Here is a 16,439-nt window from a genome sequence, read left to right as displayed (position 1 = left end):
CCTCCTCCTAGTTGATCTACCCACCTTGCTCACTTCAGCTCAGAGGGTCTGCCGTATGTGGCATAGAGTCATCCAAAATTCTGGTGCTCTCCAGAGAGCTCTCTTCTTCAAGGCTTCGGGGAGGCGGGTTGACGCAGAGGATAGACGTATAAACCCGTTCGTTCAGTCAGATCTCTGGCGTGGTCTATTCCGCAAATGTCCATAAACATTCGTGCGACCACTTGCATCGTAAGATGGAGATTTATCTTCGAAGAGGAGCCAGTTGGGGACGTATGCTCCTCAAGCAGCCACGTTCCAACAAGATCACTGTTGTTGGATCACTGTACCTGGATACCCAAAGCCTTATCCCCTCGCAACTCGCGCTCAGACCTCACAGCGACTGGTGTCGACTGGGAGATCTGTACTCCGGCATCGAGCAGGAGATTACTTTCCCAACGCGTGATCCTTTCGTGTTCTTGTGCGTTGTGCATCCACATGCCGACCTTGATCCGAAACTGAGGCCTCCGTGGTCCACTGTACCTATCTCAAAGCTCCTCTTTGATTGTGATGCTGTCTTCTTCCATAGGGGCACCCCTTCCACGGTATCGCCTTGGGTGGATTTTGAAGATTGGCTGTGGTCACTGGGCAAATTTGATTTGGAACATATACTCGGCGGGGATTTTGATGATAACTGGCGCTTTGGCTTCCCAGGGCTACGAAGATCACTTTCCGAGTATCTCGAAAGTCTAGTCACTCTTTTTTTGTCGATTTAGCTTTTCACCGCAGGATACGGACGCAAGCGTCACTGCCCCGGTCTGAACTTCCTTCCTCATGATTTAGCTGATGGACTTCTAGAAGTTAGAGATGTCTCTGAGCTTAATGATGGAGTTTAGCGCATAGTTGAGAGAAGGTAGGCCAGTTGGCTGTTGGCATTATGATACAGGAACCCATTGGCGGAAGATTCATCGGCCCGTAACGTACCCACTTTAAATGTCATCTATTCTAGAGCTCCTTCACAGAGAAGTAAAGAAAGACCTTGAGTTACCACCTCCCCCCGCCATGTTTGACACGGTCTGCACCCTCCCGCTCTCAGCGGACCTGTTCTCGCAGGCCCTTCATCCCAAGGAGCCAATTGTTTCCGTTGGGTTGTCTACTGGCCACGTCCAAACTTTTCGGCTTCCATCGGAGGAGAGTGGCACCGACGATGACGGGGCAGAGTCGACTTCCTCGTCTCGCAATGGCAAGGGACACATCGACACGATGTGGAGGACCCGCCGACATAAGGGGAGCTGTCGGTGTTTAGGGTTCGGGGTGGACGGGGAGATGCTGTACTCTGCGGGGACGGATGGGTTGGTCAAGGCCGCGAAGGCGGAGACCGGCGTGGTGGAAAACAAAATTGCGATTCCTCTTGCGAAGGATGGGTGAGTCAATTGGTTTTGCGTTGCAATCAGCCTACTCCTCTGTGGATAGTTTAACTCAAGGCGACTTTATGGCAGATCTGTCGATGCTCCGACAATCGTTCATGCGCTCTCCCCTCAGACTCTCCTCCTCGCCACCGACTCTAGCGCACTTCATCTCTACGATCTTCGAATTCCCTTCTCTCCCGTGTCTGCTCGGCCACAGCAGACGCATCATCCACATGACGACTACATTTCGTCTCTTACACCGCTCCCTCCCTCGGATACCAGCACGTCCGGCTTCAGCAAGCAATGGGTGACCACTGGCGGCACTACGTTAGCCGTTACAGACCTCCGCCGCGGTGTCCTGGTGCGCAGCGAAGATCAGGAAGAGGAATTGGTGAGCTCCGTCTACATCGGCGGTTTACGCGCGAGTGGAACGAGCCGGGGTGAAAAGGTGGTTGTGGGAGGTTCCAGCGGCGTCTTGACACTCTGGGAGAAAGGCGCCTGGGATGACCAAGACGAGCGTATCTATGTCCAGCGGGAAGCTGGAGGCGGAGAGTCGCTGGAGACCCTGGCGGTTGTTCCTGACGAGCTCGGAAAGGGCAAGATGATTGCCGTCGGCCTGGGAAGTGGTGGAGTGAAGTTCGTCCGGATGGGTATGAACAAGGTCGTCTCGGAAGTCATGCATGACGAGACTGAGGGCGTCATCGGTTTGGGATTCGACGTTGAAGGACGCATGGTCAGTGGCGGTGGTCAGGTTGTCAAGGTCTGGCACGAGGCCGTCGACTCAGATGGAATGGACGGCGATATGGCTGGCGGGAAACGTATGTTTGGCAGTGATAGTGATGACAGCGACGATGGTGATGACTCGGATGATAGCGATCATGAGAGTCGCAAGGCTGCTCCGCCTCAGCAAAAGAAGAAGAAGAAGAACAAAGGCAAGGGAGGCCAAGATATCATGGGATTTGCCGATATGGATTGATTTGGCTCGACTCGACTTGATTTCCGGATACCCCAAACGGTTTTGAAAAGTCAAAAGTGAAGTGTAGCATGCATATATCGGTGTTTATGCGAAAGGAAGCTGCAATTACGTGGTTGGTGCAACTTCGACGCAACATGTAACTATATCAAGGTATCATAATATATTATCAATTATACCTAATACCTTCTGTTTTCTACAGAAACGGAGATACATACTTGATCTATGCTAGGAAACATCTGCATCCACTTCTGCTCCAACCTCCAATAGGAGTAGAGGCATACTGTACCTGGATGGAGCTCTATGTGGCGGATGGGAAAAGGGGATTTCCGACTTGGTGATTCTCTTATCGGAGTGACAATTAAAGGATCCAACATCAGAGTGCTAGAATTGCAGTCGACTTCGCTCGGTTCCTTTGCCTTCATTCTGTATTCTGCAGGAATGCCTGTCAAAAGCGCTTCTACATCATCGGGATCATCAACTTGTCAACTGCCGAAACTTAACATCCCGGAAAGAGACCCACGCAAAGAGCTTCCTTCGCTCCAATCGCTCCATGATGTTGAACGGGATTTGCACCCCCCGCTGGTGGGGTGTGGGGAGAAGAGGTTATTAACTTATTATTCATGGCTGATCAAGCCTCATTCCCGAGCGTCTATGGAATAGAGAACCTATAGATACTTATAGCCATGCTGCCCTGGTCTCATCCTTTGTTTTATCGATTAACTGTTTACCGTTTCGTGAGAATCCCGCACCAGTCAATTGTCGTTCTACAACTCTGATCGCAGCACGAGCTGGCCATACACATTGTCAAGATGGACTCCTTCGAGTACAATGCAAATCCGGGCCGTGTCATATTCGGCAGCGGTACTATTCAAAAGCTCCCCGATGAAATTGCGCGGCTCAACCTCAAGGCCCCGCTGGTCCTGTCGACGCCGCAGCAGGTCGGGCACGCGGAGGCCGTCAAGTCGGTTCTCAAGGGCCAAGTAGCTGGCATCTTTTCCGAAGCTACGATGCACACTCCTACCCATATCACAGATAAGGCAGTCGAGTATGCGAGGGCCCAAGGAGCGGATTTAGTCGTCTCCATCGGCGGTGGAAGTACCATTGGCCTAGGCAAGGCGATCAGTATCCGGACCGGTCTTCCTCATATATGCATCCCGACTACATACGCTGGTAGTGAGATGACTCCTATCTTGGGTGAGACAGCGGAAGGGTTGAAGAAGACTCGCTCGGACCCCAAGATTCTGCCTGGGACGGTCATCTACGACGTCGATCTTACTATGACTCTACCTGCGGCGATGAGTGCGACGAGCGGTGTCAATGCTATTGCCCATGCTGGTTAGTGAACTGCTGTTCTGCGCCTATGACGTTCAAAGACTAATGGTTATGATAGTTGAGGCGCTGTATGCTCGCAACACAAACCCAGTCATCAACCTGATGGCTGTGGAAGGTACGCGGGCACTGGCATCTGCCCTTCCAGAGATCGTCGAGAACCCGAGCTCGAAAACTGCTCGCTCGCTGGCTCTTTACGGCGCCTGGCTCTGCGGTACTTGCCTGGGTAGCGTGGGCATGTCCATCCACCACAAACTCTGCCATACCCTCGGCGGTAGCTTCAACCTGCCTCACGCCGAGACGCACACGGCCGTCCTGCCACACGCCATCTCCTACAACGCTCCCAAGATCCCTGAGGCTATGAAAAAGCTCGCAGAGGCGCTTCCGGACAGCAACGGCGATGCTATTCAAGGCCTCAATGTCTTGCTGGACAAGCTCAAGGTCAAGCGGGGTCTCAAGGAGTTTGGCATGAAGGAGGAGGATATTGACAAGGCTGCAGACATCGCTGTAAGCAATCCTTATTGGAATCCTCGAGATATTGAGCGTACTCCTATCCGGGAGTTGATCCGGAGGGTATGGGCTGGCGAGCCGGCGAGAGCAGATCTTTAGCTAGCAGTCATATATTCTGCTATATTATGTAAATCCAAATTCAACTGTTAAGAAATGTCACTAATGAGAAAAATGATCTAATCGTTTCTGGATGATTATCGTACGATGAAGTCCTCCAAATGCCATCAGTCCCATTGGCTGCGGATGGATGGCGGGGTGAAGTGGGGGATTTCTCTCGCCCTCTCCAAAAAAAAAAAAAAATAAAAATTTCCGCCGTCACAACATCCCACCTTCAAGAGCGAATTCCTCCACCTGCCCTTGCCTGTAGCTTGTAATCAAGATGGGAACCGAAATGCAGGCGGCGCCCGTTCTCTCAACGCCAGATTCCCTCATACTCGAGGCCACCGAACCCGTCGCCCGCCAGAATGCGACTCGCACGCTGTCGGACGAAGAGCTCTCCATCACCTACGATATCGAGCGTACATTGCGGGAAATACGCCAGGCACGGTACAAGCGCATTGCCCTGCAGTTCCCGGATGATATGCTTCCGGATGCACCTCGTGTCTTCCAGCTTCTCAGCCGAGGTCTTGAGCGCCGCGACGTCGACAAGGCCACCGCTGAAAAGAACGGTAACGGAACGGACAGTGCGGAATCGGAGAATCTAGCTCAGGATGTCTCTCAACTCAGTGTCGAAGACAAGCTGGAGCCGGAGCCCAGATTGTACATATTGGCGGATACATCGTACGGGACCTGCTGCGTCGACGAGGTCGCGGCAGAACATGTGAATGCGGATGTGGTCGTGCATTACGGCCGCTCGTGTCTGTCGCCTACTGCCAGACTACCTGTTATCTATGTCTTCACTCACAAGGAGTTACCTATTGAACCGGTCATCAAAGCGTTCAAAGAGACCTACCCGGATCAGGCCACCAAGATCATACTCGCGGCCGACGTGACCTACTGCGATCATATTCCTGCTGTGTACGCGCGCCTAGTGGAGGAAGGATACACCAACCTCTACGCTACGGAGTTAATCCATTGTCCATCATCTGCCATTCCCAATCGGACGGTGCCGGACTCCGTGCGTGAAAACCCCGAATTGCTGTCGGAATGGCAGCTCTTCCACATCTCCGACCCGCCGACTGCGCTCCTCCTGACGCTCGCATCCCGCGTGGCTGCGATCCACATTTATCCAACCACCGATGCGCCGAGCGGCAATGTCAAGCCGCTGCCCGCATCAACGTCGGCCGCCTTGGGTCGTCGCTACGCTATTCTGACAAGGCTCAGTACAGTCCCTATTTTCGGGATCTTGATCAATACGCTCAGTGTGAAGAATTACCTTCATATCGTGGAGCATGTGAAGCAAAAGATCGCAGATGCAGGAAAGAAGAGCTACATGTTTGTTGTAGGCAAACTGAATGCCGCAAAGGTGGCTAACTTCAGCGAAATCGGTGGCTGGGTGGTGATTGGTTGCTGGGAGAGTTCCCTCGTCGACAGCAAAGATTTCTGGAAACCAGTGATCACCCCATTTGAGTTGGAGCTTGCTCTCAAGGGTGACCACGAGCGCGTCTGGACTGGAGCCTGGCAGAGTGACTTTCAGAGCATCCTGGACCAACCTCCCGAAGAGGCACAAACAGCCGACCACGAAGGATTACCAAACGGCGACGACGACATGTCGGAACCCGAGTCTGCACCTCCCGAGTTTGATCTGCGAACCGGCCGGTATGTTTCTCACACGCGTCCGATGCGGAATCCTGCACCCCGGGTCTCCGTTCAGGGTGATGATGCAGTCTCTGCTGCCGGTGGACCGGCCGCTGCCCGAGCCCTAGCTAGACGAGCTAAAGGCGAGTTGGCCATGATCGGCGGGGCCGTCTCTCCAGGGGCAGAATTTCTACGGTCGCAACGGACGTGGAAGGGGCTGGGAAGCGACTTCGATATCCAGTACGACGAAGAGGATTCTGGAGACAGCACTTTGGTCGTCGAAGGGCGCAAGGGCATTGCAAGGGGATATACTGTGGGCGATTCAATAGAAAAACACTAGATTAGGGCGCAAATCGAGCTCTATAGATACCCTGGATGGAGGCTGAACGAAGTCCCGTTACCAAAAACTTGTTCTGACACACAAGTAGATCCAACTCCTATGAGTTAGCTAAAGTGTAATCGACCAATAATTGTGTAAAGAATTGATAATTGATTGGCAAAACATTTTATCCCTCAGAAGCAAAGAAAAGTGTATCGCGCGACACAGGGCGACCTATCACATGATGGACATAAGCAGATCCCAGACGTTGTTGGGTTTGATCCCAACACGATCTATCGACCTTACTGAGTTGGCAAAGCAACAACACCCAGCCAGCTGGTGGTGTTATCATCATCATCTCCTTTATTAGATACCCTTTTTATTTCAGTCCTTGCCCTTAGATGGCTTCCGCATTGTGTCCATCTTTGGAGTGCACTCCTTGCCTTGTGCATCTTAGCCCGTCTTCTCTTCCCTTATGATGTGCGACACCCGCATTCTCCGCTTCGACTCCGGCCTCACGTCACTTTGATCCCCAGCAGCAGCGTGCCAGAGGGGGGAGAAAAAGAAGAGAAAAGAATCCGCTGCCATGTCCCTCCTATGTGAATCTCCGGTCTATGAACCGGAGGTGAAAAGTCGCGATTTAGATGAGATGGAGGAGGATACAGGTTCGGTTTTCTCAGAGTCCGCATCGGAGCAGTCTATCCCCCCGGCTCAGCGGTCTCTTTCGATGTTTGAGCGAGTCATCACCACCCACGCGCCTATCCTTGAATCTCTTCTACTCCAGACTCCCACCGATGCCATCCTCAAGCTCTTTCATACCTCCCGCTACCTTCGATCCTTCCTCCAAAATTACCCAACGGCATGGAAGTACCTCTCGTTCCGCTTGTTCTACCCATCCGGCAGTCAGTTCCCGCTCCGGATTGTATTTCCTGGAGGAACCGAGTCAGTGATGCCGCGCCAATCGCGGTCATATGCCCTCGATCAACTGCTTATGAACGTGGTGGTTCCGTTCAGCCCGTGTCTGAAGAGTCTGGAGCTGGATAATACCGCGGTCTCGGGGCAGATACTAATATCTACTGTTTTACATTCGCGGCGAGAAACCCTGGAGCACCTTTCTGTTCGGGGTTGCAAGAATGTCTCTCTCAAGTATCACATTATCCCCTATCTGACCATGTTCGGTCTCCAGTACGACGTGGACATGGAAAGGAACATCGGCAGCTCCTCATCGACGAAACGTCTTGCGCTCAAAAGTCTCTATACATACCGATGCCGGCATCATAGACGCAGGCCTTATCTCTCATCTTCTCTCTTACGAAAGGATTCTGACTCCGAACCTACGCATGAATTGGTAAACCTCTGTCACAAATTGGGGATCTGGACTGACACTGCGTGGTGCTCTACTCCTGCCGGAAGATGCTTCCGGAGAAGGAGCTATGTTTCGATGAGGGTTCCTCAGGGCTCTGCCGAAGTATGGGTGGTTTTTGACCGACTGTGGAGATCTAAGAATTGGATTGGCCCAGTGGAACAGGGCGGTCGGCCAAGTCAGAGAGATGGGAAGTTGTGGGAACACAACGAGACTGGCTGCAATGGCGAGCCCCTCGGCACCGGGGAAGGACAGGGACTGGGCGAAGGTAAGATGACGCCTGCCCATTTGCGTTCGAGCCATACTCGTTTCGTCGACAACATCCGCTGCGATAATTGCTTTGAGGAGATTTCGGAGAGATGCGAACAATGTAGTATCTTGATGCACTGCGTCGGGTGTCGAAAGACCCTGTGTGCGAGCTGCGCGTTTGACCGACCCTATCTCCACAGTCGCAGCAGTTCGTCAACTCCAGAGGATGCCGCGAAAAGCTTCTGGTGGGCACCTGGTGCTGTTGTGTCGCCGTGCCTCATGCAGGATCCTCTGAGAAGCTCGACGGACAACGCCTCTGTCAATCCCAATGACCCGGTGCCTTATCCGAACCTGAAATTTCATTGGTGTTGCACCGAGCCCATCTTTTCCGGAGGCGGCGGCATCAGCATCGGCACCCCTAACCGGGACGTGGACCAGGTGCGAGCCGCTCCTTTACCCCGTGGTCAAGGCTGGGAGGACTTGGAATACTCGGCCAACGAGTGGAGCAAGACCTTTCCCAAGTATGCTTACGGTGACCCCCGTAAACCGGACTACTCCCTTGAGACCGGCCATATCGCCATGATGAAATGGCTACTGGGACCGCCTGACCGCCAGCCTACAGCATGTCCTCGGAATCTGTGCCAAGAATGTTACGATGCTCCTCAGTGGAAGGTTCACTGCAAGAGTTGTTCGAAGCCGTTATGCATTGAGCACGATCTGCGGGGCCTCCGTCTTCGCATCTGCGGTTATCGGGACCTGGCTCTGGAGAAGATGGCTATTCAGAACCCGTCCGGGCTGAGGTCGGATCATGTCAACAGCGAATTCATGCGAGACCTCGGCATTCCACAGCCTGGGCTTGCAGGTTCCACTCCCGAAATCGAGTTACCTTACCGGACCCTGCGCGTCTTCGATTCCACGACTAGCAGTTTCACTGAAGATAACGGGGATGGGGGTGCCGTTGCTGATATGGGACATCCCGGCCTACTGAGTTCAGGAATATCTTCCCGGCCTGTGGCGCCTATCCATCGCCGCTCAAGGAGTTTCTCGGTCAGTAATTCAAACCGCTCTCGGTCCTCGTCGCCCTCGTCTTTCTTCTGCGAGTCGCCGTTTGATTCCCCCAAATGGCAAGGCTGCCAGTCCTTCTTTTGCCCACAAATCCGCGCGGTCGGTGACCAGCGGCAGAGATGCTCTAGTATCCTGCGGGAATGCACGGCCTGCTCGGTCTACGTTTGCCAGGATTGTATCAATGTGAATCCACCTTGCAACTGTTCTTTTTGTCAAGTGCATTATCACTGTCCGAATTGCATGAAGCTCCGTGAGCGGGACGGGACATGTCGCCGGACGGCAGAAGAAAAGGCGCGACGGGAGCAGAAGTGGAAGCAGGACATGCAGGCCCTGGAAGCGATTCTGGAGTTCAAGCTGGCCGACGAGGTTGTGGAATTTGCAGGACAATTCTTCGACCTGATTGAGGCCATGTCAAATGTGGAAGTACATGATGTGGAGGATGTTCAGCAGAACGATCCATCAGACTCGATCTTCGCATTTGATCAGAGTCCACTCGGAGCGGAATTCCTGGTGGATGATGCATTGACTGACAGTTCCGAGTGATTGTCTTCGGTATCAGTAATGTGTGTTTAGCGATATGTTCAACAGCGTCGGACTTTGCGCGGGAAGCAAAGCACTCATGTGATGGGAGTTAGGCGTGTCAACTGCTCTATTCGCATTATTGTCATGGAGCTAGCGAGTATGTTATGGCATATTGGTCATTGTTCGGGTCGTTTACTAGGAAGAGCGTATTTGTTATTCCGTGTATGTGCCTTGTTAGGAGTCCGGTTACTAGCTACAGGGAATTGTCAGAACTAGCAATAAATGTCAAACTACAAAGCTTCATCTCGCAATTGCCACTACCTGACAGACTTTAGAGTCAAAGGATATAGCTGTTATAGTGTCGGTCCTCAAGCTTTCAAGCTCTCAATCATGAAAGGGTCTCCACAACGACAGATCTGCGGAACGGCCCCGCCAACCGCCGGGACCGACAGAAGGTACTCGAATTATAGAATTGTATCCAAAAGTGCAGCTCGATCTTCTTACTTTCAACAGCCTACAATCCCGCCTACTTAATCTACCTAATCCTTAGGATCAGGTTATATTACCCAGTCCCTGTCATAGGTAAGCGTCCAAGCTAAGGTTCCTTTACTACGGAGCAACCCCGCGCAAAACAACAGCTAACCCCACACCTCGATTTCTCCAGCTCTAAGCCTCACTGACCAACAACAAACCGCTTCATACACCCAAACCCACAGGAATATAAAAATGTCATCCACAGGTCTCGAACAAGACCCCACACCCAAGGACATCGCCGACCGCGAACGCGAAGAAAAAGAGCGCAAGGCAAAGGAAGAAGCCGAGCAGGCGCAGCTCCCCTACAAATGGACGCAGACGATCCGCGACGTGGACGTGACGATCCCAGTGCCGGCGAATATCAAGGGCCGGGATCTGGACGTTGTGTTGACCAAGACGAAGATCAGAGTTGCGATTAAGGGGCAGGAGGCGTTGATTGAGGTGAGCACGCACTGTTCCGTTTGGGCTCTGCTGGAAAGCTGGAAGGGAAGAGGGGCTAATGGTGAGCTAGGGCGACCTTCCTCATCCTATTATCGTGGATGAATCGTCCTGGACACTGGAGACGACGTCCCAGCCTCCCGGGAAGGAGGTCTCGGTTCACCTGGACAAGGTCAATAAGATGGAATGGTGGGCTCATGTTGTGACGACGGCGCCGAAGATCGACGTGAGTAAGATCACGCCGGAGAACTCGAGTTTGAGTGATTTGGATGGCGAGACGAGAGCGATGGTCGAGAAGATGATGTACGATCAGCGGCAGAAGGAGATGGGTGGGATGACTAGCGACGAGCAGCGGAAGATGGACATTCTGAAGAAGTTCCAGGCTGAACATCCAGGTATGTTTTCGTCGAGACTCGGCATGATCTTGGTCTAATGTGTTACAGAGATGGACTTTTCGAATGCAAAGATTGGCTAAGGTGGTGCGGGTCTACTGTTATTGACTGTATGAATTAATGATATCAGTGTACTTGAGGTACTTGAGGTCAACAGGAACTCTAATGGAGCCTCTATATGATGATTATCTCATTATCCTTACCCGTCTTTTTGACTGGGAGGGCTTGATCAAGATTCATTTGCTGATTCTGTATGGAGTAGAAGCACTGCTTTTACCATTTCAGGTAAGGCCTCCACAAGCGAATGCGAGAGTTGCCATTTTGGGACTAGTGCCGTATCTATATGATGGTGTTCTCGTATTCCCATCAGCCTCACTCATCTTCCAGCGACCTGCGACGGCATCAGAATATAGGCTGAGTACGATGTAGATCAGCTCAGAATATCAGCCTTGACTCATGAGCTGGACCAATCCCGCCGTGTGAGAGCAGACGACCAGGATAGCAAGGCGCAGCCAATCGAGCCCGATAGGCATCCGCTCTTCAGAGTCTTTATTTCTATCCATCTATAACAACCCGACAAAGCTGTCTCTGAAACGCACTTGAAGGCTCGGTATAGAGAATACAACAAAGATCTTCTGAAGATAATGTTACCTTCTCCAGAAACATCGGTCTCGCCCGAGGCCGCCGAGAGAACCCAAACCAAGACCAATCCCCAACGTTCCGGGCCGTCAGGACTTCTACAAGGCCAGAAGAGTCTATTTCGAGTCCCCATGTACCGGTCGTCCGGTACTGGACAATCAAACAGCGAAAGATCCACTGAGCGTGCGTATCATGCGCGGCGGCCGCACCGCAAGTCCCGCTCCGGCTGTCTAACTTGCAAGAGAAGACGAGTCAAAGTACGTTACCTTCCTGTTTCGGCCTGGTGTTGTAGAGTATGCTGATGGCCCCAGTGCGATGAGACCCGACCTCACTGCCTGCGATGCCAGAAACATGGCGTCACATGTGTATACACCGGTCCGGAGTGCCCAACCAACGAAAGGGGCGTTGTTTCTGTATTCATTGAGAAAAATCCTGAGTTGGTATCGCCAAGCTCTAGCCAGTATTCAATGTACCTCCTGGAAGTGGCAGACAAAATAGATGAGCTGTTGCAGCTAGGCTCAAAAAAGCGACATTTACCCGATGCCGTTCGCGCTCTGCATCATTTCCACCACGCCACCACCCCTACGATTGCCAATCAGCGCACACAGATCCTCTTGAGAAACCAACTGATGCAACTAGCCTTCAGTGTCAGTTGCCCTGCATCCGAGCATTGATGAATGCAGCTGACAAATTCAGACACCCCTGCTCATGCACACCATCATAGCGGTGGCAACCTCCCATCTTCGGCATGCGGTGCCTGACAACACCCCTTACAAAATGGCCGAAGCGTACCACTGGCAGCAAGCCATCAGCCAGTACTCCAAGGAGCTCGGCTGCGCAGTCGGTCCGCATAACATGGACGCTCTTTTCTCCACCTGCCTCCTCATGACCGTCCACGCGTTCCAACTGGAGGAATACAACCCCCGCAAGTCCTTCGTCTTCTCCGACGATCCACAAGCCCTGAGTTGGCTCACCTTACAGAGCGGCCTGCGCCACCTCCTGGGGCTTACCAAACCCTGGCTGTACGTCAGCATGTGGTGGGAGGTCTTCATGGCGTCTCAACATGAGAATCAAGCCTTCGAGGATCCACCGCCCGGACGGGAGGGTCTGCACCCGGAGCTCGCTGATATCTGCGGTATCGACGACACAACCACCGAAGAGAGTAATCCGTACCTGGCGCCGCTGCGGATGCTCTCGCTGCTACTGCAGGCCGAACGGTCCATCAAGAGCTTCTCCAAGTATACGACCTTCATGGGCCGGTTGTTGCCGAGCTTCTGGGCGCAACTTGCGAAGAAAGACCCGCCGGCGTTGATCATTCTCAGCTGGTGGTTGGCGATGCTGGACTCTTGTAAGTGCTGGTGGGCGGAGACGCGGGTGCGTTCCGAGTGTGCGGCTATCTGCATGTATCTCGAGAACAGCGAGGATCCGCGCATCTTGCGGCTGTTGGAGTTTCCGGCGGAGGTCTGTGGGTATCTGCTCGGGCATGTTCAGGAATGTGCTGAGATGGAGGTACCTTTAATTGTACCATATGAGCCTGTCAGCTGGTAGACTGATACCGAATCAATGTTCATTCATAAACAACTCGTCATTATTATAGATGCGTATGTGCAATATATTCCAACAAGTACTCCGTCCAATTGCGCCAGCCACTGAATCCTGCATGCATAGCATGATGTGGCTTAATCCCGTTCCAAAGAGCAAAAGAACCCAATGCTTCCATCCGACCGTCGAGGCCAACCATTAATTATTATAAGTGCAAAGATTGCTTTCCACCGAAAAGAGGAGCCCAACTATGAGCCAGCGGCAAAGAAACAAAAGGCGAATGATTACTGCAACATCGTTACTCGTTAAATCACCTACTCTCCCACGAGAAGCGCCGCTGGCTCTCGAAACTCGCCCGGCCATGCCCCGCAAGATCCCGCGGCAGGCACTCCCGCCGCAAAATTGGCCTAGGCTGCGCAATATGCGCCATAGGCGGCGGCGGAGGGAGTGGCGGGGGATACAACGAGGAGATGGACATGGCCCTCGACGGGGCAGGCGAGATGCGCGGCGAATACGGCGGCGGGGGCGTCTCCCTCGTGGCCGTCGAGGTGTTGCCGTAGCTGCTTGGGAAGGAAATCGCCGAGGAGACGTCCGAGGTGAGCTCGTCGCCGTCGGTGCTGGCAAAGTCGCGCGGATTCTTCTCATCATGCAGCGAGGCGATGGAGCGTGACGAGGAGATGGGCGGATCGCGCATGTGCGCTTCCAGGGTCTTTTCTTGGATGCTGCTCATCGGCCGAGGGGTGTACCGTGGCAGCGGGACGGGTGGAGTGTACCCATCCTCATCGAAGGTCATGTAGACCGGCCCTTCATCGGGATGATGGTGAGGGGTGAAGTTGCTGTCATTGTGATAGTGATGATGGTGATGTGTTTCGGCCATTGCTCGGCTTGGAGCCCGGGCTGATGGTGGGCGGGGGGAACTCTTCGGTGCGAAGCAGCCGCACAGCCCGCTGAGAAGTGACATGACTGACTTTTTGTACGACGAGGGCTTAAGAGATCCCTGATGATAAGAATATAAAAGGCTACTTTATCATACGTGTATATGCAAAGATAATAAGTAGTAATGGATTTGGCTCATCAATGGAGATCAAGTAGTAATGTGGAAGACGCTCGGATCAATGGATTGTCAGATGTCAGCAAGGCTGACTTCAGTAGGTGTCTGGATATCAGAGCAACATGATCCTCAGCAAGTCCAGCGTGATAGCTGGACTGATGAATAGTCAATGAGCAGAAATGGGAATACAGAGAAGAAAATAGAAGAAAGAGAGAAGCGAAGATGACAGAAGTTGGCTTCGGATCTGCCCTGGCTGTGCCTCACTGCCTCACTGCCCCTCTGCCTCAGGCCAGTCTGTACCATGGACTCAGGCACCCATATTGTCTCGCTCTGTGATTGGCTGCAGCATTACCGATAAGATACGCCGCCCCGCTGTATTTTTGCCTGAGGCATTCAAAAATTTCGCTTTTCCCCAGTAAATTTGTTGTTATCGGTGATTTTCTCCTTGTGTACCTGAACACCTTCCACCTAGCGCCATAGACACTCTTTCACCAGTCTTAAAGAACAGCTAAAAACGAAGCCAACCGCTTACAATGTGGCCGGACGCAGATTCTAAAGATGAGCTTGTAACCGTCATACAATCAGTCAAGCCTCCCACAGTCCCCGCGCATCGCTCCCACGACCCCGCCAACAACCTCAAGCGCACTGATCCCTACCAGTTCGGCTCCCGCTACCTCGAAGAAGGCGACGACGTCTTCGAGTTCAACGCCTGGGACCATGTCGAGCCGGATGACGAGTTCAAAGCCTTCGCCGAAGTGCAATACGCAAAGCAGCGCGAATCCCCCGTCTCAGACTTCGACAAGCAGCGCTTCAACAAGGACCCCGCGAAATGGTGGAATCTGTTCTACAAGAACAACACGGCCAACTTCTTCAAGGATCGCAAGTGGCTGCGCCAGGAGTTTCCCGTGCTCGCCGAGGTAACGCAGAAGGGCGCGGGCAGGAAGGTGGTGCTTGAGGTTGGTGCCGGTGCTGGCAACACGGCGTTTCCGCTCATCACGCACAATGAGAACGAGGAGTTGATGGTGCATGCGTGTGATTTTTCCAAGACGGCGGTTCAGGTTATGCGCGAAAGCGAGCACTACGATCCCAAGTTTATCTCCGCGGATGTGTGGGATGTGACTGCTGTGCCGGATGAGGAGAATAACGGACTTCCTCCGGGGTTGACGGAGGGGTCGGTAGATGTTGTCATTCTCATCTTCATTTTCTCGGCTCTAGCACCAAGTCAATGGGACCAGGCTATTCGGAATGTCTATCGGGTATTGAAACCGGGTGGTCTCGTTCTGTTCCGTGACTATGGACGCGGCGATCTGGCTCAGGTGCGATTCAAAAAAGGCCGGTACATGGATGAGAATTTTTATGTCCGCGGCGACGGCACCAGGGTCTACTTTTTCGAGAAAGAACAGCTGGAGAAGATGTGGGGGACATGGACGCCAGAGAATGGCCTGCAGACGGCCGAGGACAACTCCATCGCGGCGGAGTCCACCGAGGGCGCATTCGATGTCGAGAAGATAGGCATCGATCGACGCTTGATTGTCAATCGCCAGCGGAAACTCAAGATGTACCGCTGCTGGATCCAAGCTCATTACAGAAAGCGCGAGACACCGGCCGCTGTGGAAGCTGAGAAGACGGATTCGTGAATTGGAGTGCTACCTTACACTGTTGAGGAATCCCTCCATGATAGACTCAAAATTTGAGCGTTGCTTGACACTGGCTGCACGTCACCGCATATCCAACCGTCGTCGGTCTCACTTCAGCAAGAGCAGCTTCAGCCACGCTGGTGTCTCTGTCTTCAATCAAGATAGAACCAACCACTACAGTCCCTGTTGCTGTGAACCTTGACAACCTTGCTTAGAGAGGGTCCTCTGGTGATAGCCCTGCGACATTAGTGTCCGGCAGTGAGGGCGGTCTCAGCAGCGATATGATGATGTTATGACATGAAGAATATAGACAGGGTAGAGTACCTGCATTCAGTTAATGTCTTGTCAAGTTACTTGGCGCACATAGATTTGCTCCTACATTTACTCATTCTGTTCTCTTTGAATTGCATTCTCCTGAAAAGGAGCATCATGTATACCAAGGACTGATGTATATACTCAACTAAATGACAGCAAGTCGCAAAAATCCTCGGTTCGACTAAAAGAACAACAAAGCAGCTATAATAACAGTATCCGGTCTCTGAGGTATGCACAAGCAGCCATACAAGGCGCAGAGATTCCAGCAGGAGTATTTACAAGAAGAGGTCTCGAGAGAACCGGCAAGTGTAAGCACAACATCAGCAAAACGAACAACGCTCCCTATGCAATCGCAATAACTCAACAGCAAGAGCTCAAAATCAGTGCTTGAAGAAGTCTATGACAGGCACTTGCAGGGGACTGAGTCAACCGCTGA

General features: G+C 52.7%; 7 protein-coding genes across 7 annotated transcripts; 6 read left to right on the top strand and 1 right to left on the bottom strand.

Annotated features, from left to right (window-relative positions):
* Positions 1–1,038: 1,038 nt before the first annotated feature.
* On the top strand, positions 1,039–2,361 carry ALT_0752 (WD40 repeat domain-containing protein; the record flags this gene model as incomplete). The annotated part of the gene is made up of 2 exons (XM_033556217.2): positions 1,039–1,400; positions 1,476–2,361. The coding sequence occupies 2 exons, from the start codon at positions 1,039–1,041 to the stop codon at positions 2,359–2,361; spliced, it is 1,248 nt and encodes a 415-aa protein (XP_033412108.2).
* An 809-nt stretch (positions 2,362–3,170) lies between these two features.
* ALT_0751 (maleylacetate reductase) lies at positions 3,171–4,299 on the top strand (the record flags this gene model as incomplete). The annotated part of the gene is made up of 2 exons (XM_033556216.2): positions 3,171–3,696; positions 3,752–4,299. 2 exons carry the CDS (start codon positions 3,171–3,173, stop codon positions 4,297–4,299), a joined length of 1,074 nt encoding a protein of 357 aa, XP_033412107.2.
* Positions 4,300–4,579: 280 nt separating this feature from the next.
* On the top strand, positions 4,580–6,277 carry ALT_0750 (2-(3-amino-3-carboxypropyl)histidine synthase subunit 1/2; the record flags this gene model as incomplete). The annotated part of the gene is made up of 1 exon (XM_033556215.2): positions 4,580–6,277. One exon carries the CDS (start codon positions 4,580–4,582, stop codon positions 6,275–6,277), a length of 1,698 nt encoding a protein of 565 aa, XP_033412106.2.
* A 565-nt stretch (positions 6,278–6,842) lies between these two features.
* ALT_0749 (uncharacterized protein) lies at positions 6,843–9,476 on the top strand (the record flags this gene model as incomplete). Its single annotated transcript, XM_033556214.2, has 1 exon — positions 6,843–9,476. The coding sequence occupies one exon, from the start codon at positions 6,843–6,845 to the stop codon at positions 9,474–9,476; it is 2,634 nt and encodes an 877-aa protein (XP_033412105.2).
* A 705-nt stretch (positions 9,477–10,181) lies between these two features.
* ALT_0748 (uncharacterized protein) lies at positions 10,182–13,006 on the top strand (the record flags this gene model as incomplete). The annotated part of the gene is made up of 5 exons (XM_033556212.2): positions 10,182–10,430; positions 10,501–10,822; positions 11,480–11,715; positions 11,770–12,105; positions 12,155–13,006. 5 exons carry the CDS (start codon positions 10,182–10,184, stop codon positions 13,004–13,006), a joined length of 1,995 nt encoding a protein of 664 aa, XP_033412103.2.
* A 304-nt stretch (positions 13,007–13,310) lies between these two features.
* Positions 13,311–13,877, bottom strand: ALT_0747 (uncharacterized protein; the record flags this gene model as incomplete). The annotated part of the gene is made up of 1 exon (XM_033556211.2): positions 13,311–13,877. One exon carries the CDS (start codon positions 13,875–13,877, stop codon positions 13,311–13,313), a length of 567 nt encoding a protein of 188 aa, XP_033412102.2.
* A 707-nt stretch (positions 13,878–14,584) lies between these two features.
* Positions 14,585–15,688, top strand: ALT_0746 (tRNA(Thr) (cytosine(32)-N(3))-methyltransferase; the record flags this gene model as incomplete). Its single annotated transcript, XM_033556210.2, has 1 exon — positions 14,585–15,688. The coding sequence occupies one exon, from the start codon at positions 14,585–14,587 to the stop codon at positions 15,686–15,688; it is 1,104 nt and encodes a 367-aa protein (XP_033412101.2).
* Positions 15,689–16,439: the final 751 nt, after the last annotated feature.

This window comes from Aspergillus lentulus, assembly GCF_001445615.1.
Source record: "Aspergillus lentulus DNA, contig: Alt01, strain: IFM 54703, whole genome shotgun sequence".
NCBI lineage: Eukaryota > Fungi > Ascomycota > Eurotiomycetes > Eurotiales > Aspergillaceae > Aspergillus > Aspergillus lentulus.
This window is presented reverse-complemented; position numbering and strand designations above follow the sequence as displayed.